Source organism: Phragmites australis, chromosome 5 (assembly GCF_958298935.1).
Source record: "Phragmites australis chromosome 5, lpPhrAust1.1, whole genome shotgun sequence".
NCBI classification, from domain to species: domain Eukaryota; kingdom Viridiplantae; phylum Streptophyta; class Magnoliopsida; order Poales; family Poaceae; genus Phragmites; species Phragmites australis.
Window position 1 is genome coordinate 3,270,644 of NC_084925.1, and position 11,258 is coordinate 3,281,901.

General features: G+C 43.5%; 2 protein-coding genes across 2 annotated transcripts; both read left to right on the plus strand.

The window, feature by feature from the left end:
- The first annotated feature begins 1,274 nt into the window (after positions 1-1,274).
- Positions 1,275-6,176, plus strand: LOC133918429 (putative E3 ubiquitin-protein ligase LIN-1). Its single transcript, XM_062362309.1, has 7 exons — positions 1,275-2,278; positions 2,379-2,520; positions 3,403-4,376; positions 4,472-4,616; positions 4,705-4,956; positions 5,064-5,373; positions 5,845-6,176. Exons 1-7 carry the CDS (start codon positions 1,329-1,331, stop codon positions 5,952-5,954), a joined length of 2,883 nt encoding a protein of 960 aa, XP_062218293.1. The 5' UTR covers positions 1,275-1,328; the 3' UTR covers positions 5,955-6,176.
- A 794-nt stretch (positions 6,177-6,970) lies between these two features.
- On the plus strand, positions 6,971-10,192 carry LOC133918430 (O-fucosyltransferase 23-like). Its single transcript, XM_062362310.1, has 2 exons — positions 6,971-7,296; positions 8,241-10,192. The coding sequence occupies exon 2, from the start codon at positions 8,532-8,534 to the stop codon at positions 9,858-9,860; it is 1,329 nt and encodes a 442-aa protein (XP_062218294.1). The 5' UTR covers positions 6,971-7,296; positions 8,241-8,531; the 3' UTR covers positions 9,861-10,192.
- The last annotated feature ends 1,066 nt before the right edge of the window (positions 10,193-11,258 follow it).

Below are 11,258 nucleotides of genomic sequence, written 5' to 3' on the forward strand. Positions count from 1 at the left end.
TATATTATGGAAGCATACTGGAAGAAGAAGAAGGAGCAGTCAGAAGCACACCTCACCATTACAGTGGGGATGGAAGTGGACAAAGCAACAATAGTTGAAAGGAAAGCATCTCACATGAAAGTTGATGACGCTCTCACGCCGACAGTGAAAGACCTTCCAATGAAAGATGCGGAGGTCTCTACTTTTCCCTTCTCCACTACCATAGATGATGCCGTAATGGATGAAGCGAAAAAGAAAGCATTGAAGATAAAGTGATCGGATATTTCACAGACTCTATCTAGAATTATTGTAATTAGCCATTTACTTAGTTGCTGAATTTAGAATAATTGAGTGAATACATGTAAGCTCTAGAAAAGCAATCTTAGCTACAAACAATATTTTTTAAAATATGTATTTTTAGTCTGTTAGAAATAGCTCTAGAAAAGTAATGACTGCCACTGGTAGTGATAAATGCATAGTAGATTCTGAAAGAGCCACAATCATACTACATATGAGAACTACTTTGCACATTGAAGAAGCATTGTTGTACCATAAATTCATAAGGAATCTCTTAAGTTTTAAAGATATTCGTGCTAACGGTTTTTACGTTGAAACTGGCGAAGAAGATGATAAGGAGTACCTATACATCACTAAGTGTGATAGTGAAGTGAGAATACTGGAAAAACTTTCCTCCATGAGCAATGGCTTGTACTACACTCGCATTAGGGTACTTGAAGTGTTCACTACCTTGAAGACTGTATTTTGTAGTGTATAATTATTCTCTCTATGGAATGATAGATTAGGTCAACCTGATTTTAGAATAATAAGGAACATAATTACTAACTCACAAAGTCATAGTATAAATGTGAAGAATTTCCTGAATCATGAAGATTTTGTATGTCCTGTATGTGCTATTGGAAAATTAATAATAAGATCGTCTAACTTGAAGGTACAATATGAAATCCCTGCATTCCTATACCGAATCAGGTGATATTTGTGGTTCTATTCAGCTGTTTTTGACCTGTTTTAATACTTTATGATATTAATAGACGCATCAGCGAAGTAATCGCAGTATATATATTATATATTCGCAACCACGTCTTTTCTGTTGCTGTAACGGTGGCACTACTCGAATTCACTGTTGCTGTAATAGTAGTACCGAGGAGCAAACACGGAACGCGAGCTGCCCGGTCGCCGCCGCCTCTGCATGCGTTCGTGGTCCCGTGGGGCCCACCGGTCAGCGCCCCCACGCTGTAACTGCGCCTCCGTTTACTGATCCTCGCCCGACCCATGAACCCAACCCAAGCGCAAACGCGAATGCTTCAGACGGCAAGCGCAGCCCAGGAACCATGATGCCACCGCCGACGCCGTCCTCCCTCCGCGACCTGCTCGCGCGGGAGCGCATCGACCCCGAGGAGCCGCCGCCCCCGCGCTGCGCCGCCCTGCGAGCGGCGTCGAGGTCGAGGTCGAGGTCGAGCAGGCACTCGTCGCCGCCCCAGGCCGGGGCAGGCGACGACGGCGCGGTGGTGGCGGTGCTGTCCGGGTACGTGGGGAGGTTCCTCAAGGACGCGGAGTTCAGGAGGGGGCTCCGGGAGAAGTGCGCCGCGTGCCTCGCGCCCGCCACGGAGGAGGCGCGGCGGGATGGCGCGGGGCACGCCGTGCTGGCTAACCTCGAGCTCGGCATCGAGAGCATCGAGTGCCTCGCCGCCGACGGCGCGGCCCCGCGCGACGCCAAGATCCGCTCGCTCCGCAACTCCATCCGTCTCCTCAGCGTCGTCGCCTCGCTCCACGCGCCGCAGCCGCAGCCGCAGCCGCGCCCCGCCGCCGCGGAGGGCCGCACCTGCGGGGTGCCCAACTCCCACCTCGCCGCGTGCGCGCAGCTCTACCTCTCCGTCGTCTACAAGATGGAGCGCAACGACCGCGTCTCCGCGCGCCACGTGCTCCAGGTCTTCGTCGACGCTCCCGGCCTGGCGCGCAAGAACCTCCTCCCGGAACTCTGGGACCACGTCTTCCTGCCCCATTTGCTCCACCTCAAGGTCTGGTTCACCAAGGAGGCCGACCTCGCCGACGACTGGGACGCTGACGACCGGAGCAGGAGGACGAAGAACCTGCAGAGGCTGTACAATGACCACATGGACAGTGGCACGGCTCAGTTTGCAATGTACTACAAGGAGTGGCTCAAGTCGGGGGCCAATGCGCCTCCTGTCCCCTCCGTGCCATTGCCTTTGATGCCCGGGAATTTCTATGCTTGTGGGAAGCACTCAGCTTCAGTGCGCAGGACCTCAATCAACAGAAACCTGTGGGTGAACCTTGCCATAAATTGCATTGTGAAGAACTTTGCACAGCTTATCATCAGTCAGTTAGTATAAAAGTGTTAACAAGGCTATCTGATTTTACAGGTACAATGCGGTTTTCGGCACAGCACTTGAGCAGGAAGATGTCAAAGATGCAAAGCTGGACGATGAGACTGAATTGGTTTTGGATTTGGATGTGGAATTTAATGATAATTCAGTGAGCTTGAAGACGGAGAAGCTTACTCATGTGAGTCAACAGTTCCTTTATCTTCTTTAACCTCATAATAATATATAGGTAATAGGTTTGTTGGAGTGTCAAATTAGTACAAGCATGTTTTAGACAAGTGACAAATTGTGGTCACTGATTGCGGTTCTGATATTAAGATGATGTCAAGGGGACAGCTGTTTGAGCTCCAGTCCAGTATCATCTTTGCTTTTTATAGCGTGGGACCTAGGAAATTTCGGCTACATTCCTAGCTTTTTAAGGTTGTAGGCATGGAGCTAGTCCTTTTCTTAATTTCCACTTAGCTTTTCGGTTCAAAAGTTGCCAGGGAGCTGAAGAACATTGTATCCTTTATGCCTAATTTATTTTTACAAGTAAGTAGTCATCAAAATTTGGGATCCACATATACTATTAAGTTGACCTTGCCAATTCTTTTCTTGTTTAGAATGACATTGTATTACAGTGCTTTCAAAATTTTTGTTACTGTTCTTGGTAGCTGGCACACAGTTTTCTACATCTTTCTATTCATCTAGTTTTATTGTTCACTTGATTGGTGCATTCAGATTGTGTAGGTATGTTGCTAGCTGACTGAATTTACTAGTACAGGATTTCCAGTATCGCTAGAGCAACGCTAGCAAACAAGTATTTTCTTGTTGTTCATTCTTCTTTGCAGCAATTGCACTAGATATACGTGTAAATGAGAAGTTTTGTAAAGGGACTCCTATCGTTTCTCTAACATCCTTGCAATCTGGATTTGTTATCTTAGAAAAGCAGCAAATTTCGTTGACATTCCTTTATTATTTGAAGCATGCTAAGTTCCAATACTCATTCCTCACAAAAGCTGAATTGTTTAGTCCTGCATATACCATTGAAGTTATTTAACTTATGCCTGTTTTGAGTAGACAGAGTAAAATGGGGCTCCCGGAAAAGCATGCCTGCTCTCGGAAAGAAGGTGCTATGCCAGAAACAGCACCTACACCACGCAAATCCTACTCTTTCCGACTATTCTCCTGCCGTGGAGATCTAAGCAGGAATGTTATCGATCATCCTAAGATAGCAAAGAAGGAAGTTGTGTCTGTTGAGAAAGAGGTAGACAGCAACGAGCTATCAATGACTCTAGAACAAGCAATTTCCGTGGTATCCAATTCAGACAGTCTTAGGCAGTGTGAATATGCTGTACATGAAGTTGCCAAAGCATGTTCAAACTTGCAAGGGGATCCCAATCTTGTAACCTTGCTGTCATGCCCCTCTTTTATTCAAGGGCTTCTCGAGGTTACATTCACCTCAAAAGATGATACTGTACTGGAGTCAGCTATCTTGATAATGGGAAAATTGGTTTTGAGGAATGAGGTAATTAGACAGATCATGCTTAATGCAGATCCACAGCTTGAGGTTTTCTTGAGACTTTTGAGAAGCAACATGTTGTTCCTGAAGGCAGCTGTAGTGCTTTATATGATGAAGCCTAAAGCTAAGCAGATGCTATCATTGGACTGGATACCACTAGTACTGCACGTATTGGAGTGCGGTGATGAGGTGCAATTTCTGTCTTCCGTGAAATGCGCACCAAAAATTGCTGCATTTTATTTCCTAGATCAGCTCCTTATGGGGTTCGATGTCGACAGAAATGTTGAGAATGCAAAGCAGATGATTGCTCTAGGTGGTTTAGACCTGCTCATAAGCAGGCTTGAAGTTAGTGATGCCCGTGAGAGCAAAAACTGCATCTCTCTCTTGACCTCATGTATTCAAGCTGATGGCAGTTGTCGACACTACTTAGCTGATCGTCTGAAGAAAGAGCCTATTGTTCGACTTCTTGCGGGAAATCACAAGAAGGCTAGTGCTGCAGCCCTTAACATGATGAGTGAACTTGTCTGCCTTAATAGGTAAATAGCACTACATTGTTGGTAATGTTTATTTCCTGAAAAAAACATATCTAAAACATCCTTGAGGTTGAACTAATTCTTCCTTATTCAAATAGAACAACCAAAGTTGTGGAGTTCCTCAAGGAGCTGAAAAATAGTGGCTGCTTGAATACAATGCATATTTTGTTGGTCTATCTCCAGCAGGCTCCTCTTGTCCAAAATCCGCTAGCAGCTTCCATGTTACTTCAGCTCGATCTCCTGGTAACATCTCGAAAGATGAACCTTTTCTCCAATTTCTCAGGCATGCTTTCGGTATTTGTATGATCCCCATACGACAGTTTTCTTGCAGGGAGATCCTTCGCAGTACAGTGTTTACAGAGAGGAAGCAATTGAAGCTATGATAGCTGCTCTTGAGCACGGGTCGCAGAGCAGAAAGGTCCAAGAACAGTGTGCTCGAGCTCTTTTAATCTTGGCAGGGCGATTTTCATCCTCGGGAGAACCCATAGCAGAAGCATGGCTACTAAAGAGAGCAGGTCTAGATGACTCCCTCTCAGAATCCTTTAGGAAAACTGAGATATTCAAAGATAAGAGCGCACGAATGGTACACTCAATGTCTGAAAACTATACTGTATGGATTACCTTCCAATTTTGTTCAGAAAATATTTACCTTTGCATTTTCATACTTTTCATGTTTGTCTTAATTACTAGGAAGAAGAAAAGGTTGTTGAAGAATGGCTGAAAAAACTTGCCTTAATGTTACTGAACAGTGGGAGCAAAAGGTTTCTCATGGCACTGTCAAACTGCATATCTGATGGAATCCCGACTCTGAGTCGATCATGCCTCATCACTGTAACATGGATGAGCAGCTCCCTCTCCCCGCTGAGTGGGTGCATCGATTTCCAGCCTTTAGCATGCTCCATTCTTGCGCCTAAGCTTTTGGATAGCTTAAGTTATGACAGAGTTTTGGAGGAGAGGGTGCTTGCTTCACTGTCACTGTTGAATGTTGTGAGACATCCAGGTACATTTCTGTTGGCCATCTCCAACATACTATTGCCCACGCTTCAATTTGTCTTTACAGTATGCAGATCTTCTACCGGCAAGGTACACACATAAATTTGATTGGTCTCATGAAATATCAAGAAGTTACTTTATGGGGAAGACTCATTTGGCATTCAATTTTTTAAATAACTGGCATTTAATATTTATAATTGTCTTATAATCAAACTCATCTGTATGGGGAACGATTTTCATATTACCACAGGAAGATATGCTCTTAATCCTCTATAAGATGGGCAACTGTTATGTGGGTTGCTGGTCTAATAATCTAAGCAATGTCTCTTTGGCGATCTATAAGACATACCTAAACAGGGTGAAATAGTGATGTTTCTGTGGCAATGCAAAATTAGCAACGCCCATTTTCCGTAAAATTATTACATTTGCAATCTTGCTGCAAGCCAGATCATTTTAAGCCAACCTTTCCTCCTAACAGAATGCATGGAGAAGGTCTTCCCACTGAAGAAAGAAACAATCGAGTCACTGCAAGATCTTGCAGAAGTGACATGGACTGCAAAGGAGCTCCTCTTTGCCTGCTGCAGATGACATGCAACGCAAGATCAGTTTCTCGGTGATCAAGAGCCACACACCACCAGTTTTTCAAAAAAGAACCACTCAGCAACGTGTAATTGAAGTGATTGGTTGTGAGAAGTTGTATTTGGCCACTGCTGTACACACTTATTTTGTTGATCTGTAAAGCCCTATAGTTTCTTTCCCTGTAATAAACTTCAGTTTTCGCTGTTGAAGTCTGAAAATGGCTTCCTTGAATTGTACACTGTTCTTGTCCTGACATGTTTCGGGTGAAATATGGATACACCACATTTCACATCATTCACCATGAGATGGGTATGTTGAATTGTAGTTTTTGCGTATAAGCGTACCCATCAATTGGTATCATGTAGCTTTCGCAAAAGAACTTGTTTTGAACTGTAGCTGGCTCCTTTGAATAAACATCACAAAAGAAAACACACAGGAGAAACAAGGGGTAGATCTTCTAAGGTTTGCATTAAGCATGACGTGCACAATGTTGTTCAAGTTCAATCCGAACAAGTTCTATTTGTTTTTATTCTGATTATGGATTGTAGTCCTAAAAGCAAAAGCAAAAATAAAAGATTATAATATAAAAATTGATTCTTATAATACATAAGTTAAGTTTTACTATGAAATTACACAAGTCACAATCTCACAGGAAGAGACTTTCACATATTATCATAATCTAAAGCTAAAGCAAACAAGCATTTGTGATGAGCTCATTTCCGTTAGAATTGAACTGTTGGGAATCAGACTGTTGTTTCATAAAATTTCGACAAATTCTTGCGAAACTCCTATGTTCAAAATGGGCCTCAGGTCTCAACAATTGTAAATTGCTTGGGGCTTCTCTTCTCAATTCTGTAAAGAGCCACTGAATTGTAATCGATTTTATAAGGAATCGCTGAATTGGAATCGAATTCCAGTTGGGGGTGTTTTGCTCCTCCCGGAATTCGAATCGCTGGCTCCAATTCAGTTCCGAGGAGGCGTAAGATTCTTCGCCAAATAAACTCGAATTCATAAGATTCCACCCCATTCGCGCGACCACGTCTTCCCACGCGACGTGAGCCTCCGAGCGCCCCCCCCCCCCCCCCCCCGCGGCGATCCGCGCCTCCTCCGCTCGGCGCCGCGAAGCACCAGGGCCGGAGGCGCCTCCGGCCCTAGATCGGGAGCCAGGTGCCGCCTCCACCTCCTCCACCAGCCGCCGGTCACTCCGCCTGTCCCTCCGGGTGAGCTCGCCGTGGAGCTGAGAGGTTGCCTCCGGCTGCCGTGGTTACGTGGCGTCGCCCGTGAGGACCGAGAACTCCTCCTCGCCCTTGTCGCCTCCCTGGAGATCCATCGGGACCGAGTTCCGTTGTAGGTAAGAAAGCCCTAAACTTTCTGTTTGGATCTGATTTCACTTCGATATAACTTGTTCTGGTCTTAAGCACAAATTTCATCATGGAATCATTTTTTTTTTCATTTCAAATTTTCGTTTCATTTTTTAAAGTACAAATTTCCTGCCATACATCCAATTAGTGTAACTACATCTATTATCTATACTCATTTAAAATGATCGAGCTGTAGCAAATCCAAATACTGTACATCTTACATGATGAAATGGTTCGCAATCAAAGTTGGTCCCTGTCTCTTTTCCTTCCTTCCCTGTTTATTTCCTAATCTGCTCGTCAAATTAATTAGCAAATAATTTGGAAACCTCAATCAATGCACACGCTAATTTGGAAAGCCGCGTTAATTTGGAAGCGTCTCTTACGCTGCAATCAATTCCCTCCACCCGCCTCTTACGCATTATTATTGATTTCATATGTGTGTAACACGGTTGCTAGTGGAATCAAATTTCCAACTCCAGTTGCGAATTTTTTAGGCAACTCGACACACCACTGCATCTTTTATCGAAACAAATTTCCCACTCCAGTTGCGGAATCGTTAGCTGAGCCATCCATATGGTTGATTACTTGGATCCTATTCGTCCTCAGCGCCAGTGAAATCGATCTCAGTGGTGTCATATGCTCACACACCCTATAGGATAGGACCCAAGGTGCATCAGGCCCTGTAAGTGTGTATCCATGCTTCGGTATCAACAAAACATTGAGTTGATGAAAATTCAATTTGCATGCTACTTTACATAAATTCAGGATTTCATGCAAACATTGTGAACATGATAGTGGGCCTAATAGTGAATACAATGAGAAGAAAAGCACTTTATGTGCCACATAATATTTTTTTCTTAAAAAATGTACAATGGATGGAAGTACGAGTGTACAAAAACCTTGAGTTTGTCTTTATTTCCCTTTGCATTTGCAGATTCTCAGATCGAGCATGTACTAAACTGATAATGGAAAAGCTCAAAAGTTTGCTGATTTTTGTGCTTGAAATATCCAAACCTGCCACAGTGGATGGGGGAATTTGTGAAGCTGCCATAACAAGTGTGTTTGGCTATTGATTCCACTAAATTGAAGTGTGGTCTTATTTCGTCGAAAAGTTTTCAAAGACAACTGCTTATCATGCAGCATGGGTGTTGGTAATGAGATAATCTGCATGGTTGGGTGATAGAAGGACTTCTTACGGATGAGAAGGGTTTAAAGCACTGTTCTGATGAACATCCTACTAGACCTTAAGCATCTCAAGCTCATTAGCTTGCCCGCAAGGCCTGTTATTTGCAAAGGCCTTCTGATAGTGATTGCTTTTATTGTATTGAGAACAATTGTATCTCCTTTTCTTGCCATAAACTCGTCTCAGAAAGAAGAATTTTACGAGTCAACAGTCCCTGACTTGCTTCCTGGAGTTAGGCGAGACAAGTTTGTTGAGGTCCCACAGATTATATGGGGATTGAACAACCAGAAGATTGCATTTGCCAGAGCATGCTTGACTGCGAGATTTCTAAATAGATCTCTTCTCATGCCGAGTCTGAGCGCCTCGCTCTTCTACAAAGAGGTTGACTTGCTGCGGCCTATCAGTTTTGACAAGGTATTTGACTTTAAGAAGTTCAATGCACGTTGTCATGGCTTTGTAAGGTTAGCCCGGTATTCAGAAGTTTCAAATCGAACTGAGCCTTTCAAACTCCAAAAGGGGAGTGGTAGAAGGTGGACAGTGGAGAGAGACTTGGATCAACTACAGCAATCCAGAGGGGGTAAGGTAGATGACTTTGAAGTCATTGAAATCATCGGGAAACATCCATTTCTGTGGCCTGACCACTGGCCAGTCAAAGATTATGCCAGGATCTTTGATTGCCTTGTCTTAGCTCCTGAGATAGAAACTGAAGTGGTTAAGGTCATATCCAAGATTAGAGAGGCAGACCAAAAGGCAAGACATGAAGCTGGCATTTCTCATAGTAAGCATAGGAGAGATGGCTCAACGAATTTGCCTGTGCCGTATATTGCTGTTCACATGAGAATAGAAAAAGATTGGATGATACATTGCAAGAAGTGGGAGCAGCGGTCCAACTCAAAAGAAATCTGCAGTAGTAAAGAAGAGATCATTCATAAGGTCTCACAGATCACTGATCTACGTCGGCCAGTTGTAGTTTATCTTGCAGTAGCTGACAGCCTTCTTGAAGATGATTCAATAACCAGTGGGTGGAGAGTAGGTATGGTTGCTTATGAGAAGAAGAAACTTGGAGTTACTGACATCTATGATAGGCAACCATATCTTATAAAGTCTGCCATTGACTTTGAGGTCTGCTCGAGAGCAGATGTGTTTGTTGGCAATAGCTTCTCAACATTCTCCAATCTTGTAGTGCTGTCCCGAACAGAAAGGTTATATAACCTGGGAAAGGTGAGCTCATGCGGCGAGAACGTTGGGCTTTCATCTTATGCATACAATGTCATTGGAGATGATGGTGGGCCACAGAGATGGATGACAGATATGTCAGATACAAGCCTTCAAAGGTTAAGTTATGGAACGAATAATGTTTCATGCCACTGACTCGCAATAACACTTGACTGAACCTGATCATACACGGGAGAACTTGGCCGAGTTTCATTTTTATCTACAAACGGAACAAGTATGTGCAGCTAATCTATGGTGCTTCCATGTTCGAAGCCGGAAACAATGCGTCAGTCTTGTGAAAGACTTTGGCCAAGAATTGCTTGTACACTTGTGAGTGTCTATAAAAGTTCTGAAAGCATTAACATGTATTGAACAGTGTCAGTCTTTAGTTTGTAAAGCTAAATGCTGTGTGATGGTTTGTTCATCTGGGACCTTCTTTTAGTTTTTATGGTTTCAGAAGCAGATTTACAGTGTTGAGAATTTGACTCTGAGATTTTACTCATTTGTTTGAACTGTATTTGTTCGTTTGTAGTGTGCTTTAGTGCGCCTTCTGTTTTCTGAAATGGTTTGTTCTGAAACTATTGGTCCTGGAGCACCAAAGACCATAGTAACCTCCATGCGAAAGGAATCTGCCTCGGATGTTTGCTGCTTCTGCAAAGGACGGACAAGAGAATTAGAAGAAGGGATGGGTGGAAGGATCATTTTGGAGGGGGTCAAATGACTCGAAAGTCGAAACTCAAAAAACATAAACGAATAAAATACTAAACTACAAATAATTGGAGTATCTCCTAAGCTATAAAATGACAAAAACAGATCGCATCTATGTCATGGAAAATCCTATAGTTCAATATTTGCAGTTACAAAAATATCTAGAACCCCCCCCCCCCCCCTTTTTTCTCACCCATCAAGCATTGTTTCGAATTGCCTGCTGGTGTTTCATCGGTTTACTATATGACAGTTTTTTTTACAGTGATTGCAAAATGTGTGAAATTCAATGATCCGCCATCAAAGGTAAAAAAAAGTCTTTAGGTACGATTAGGTTTGTTTCTCACCCTAAAAGGTAACTTCTTTCTCACTCTTCCCCTCTCCCTCTTTAGGTATGATTAGTGTTTTTTTTGTACAGTTGATCAACTCGGGTTTTTTTTAAAATTTTTTTGCTGTGGGGATCTCCCCCCACAATGCTTCGTAAAAAAAAGTAAAAAAAACTTTTATAGATTTCAGGATTAATCCTATGGCACTTGGTTACTAATTCTTAACATGGACATGAAACCAGTTGCATTTTTCGCAAAAATGAAAAGCAATTCCCCTAGATTCAAAGACTCAATTTCTCATATCTGCTTGAATGAATCTATGCCGAAGTTTCTCCCTGCAAAGTTAATGGCCTAAACTTCACAGCAAATAGTTCAGTTTGCCACCCAACGTTGCACACTAACAGACTGCGCGCGCCATCCGTCACGCGCTCCATCCATCAGCTGCATTGCCAGTCGCCGCCGTCGAGCCGGACGAATTGCACGCCGGCGACGTGCGCTGCCCACCGTCCTGTGCCACAAATTT

What these genes read in the sequence shown, in the direction of transcription:
- LOC133918429 (XM_062362309.1), top strand. Translation starts at nt 1,329, where the DNA reads ATGATGCCACCGCCGACGCCGTCCTCCCTCCGCGACCTGCTCGCGCGG. An exon ending in GAACTTGTCTGCCTTAATAG is followed by an intron (nt 4,377 to 4,471) that starts GTAAATAGCACT and finishes TTATTCAAATAG; the next exon opens with AACAACCAAAGTTGTGGAGT. An exon ending in GAATGTTGTGAGACATCCAG is followed by an intron (nt 5,374 to 5,844) that starts GTACATTTCTGT and finishes TCCTCCTAACAG; the next exon opens with AATGCATGGAGAAGGTCTTC.
- LOC133918430 (XM_062362310.1), top strand. Translation starts at nt 8,532, where the DNA reads ATGAACATCCTACTAGACCTTAAGCATCTCAAGCTCATTAGCTTGCCC.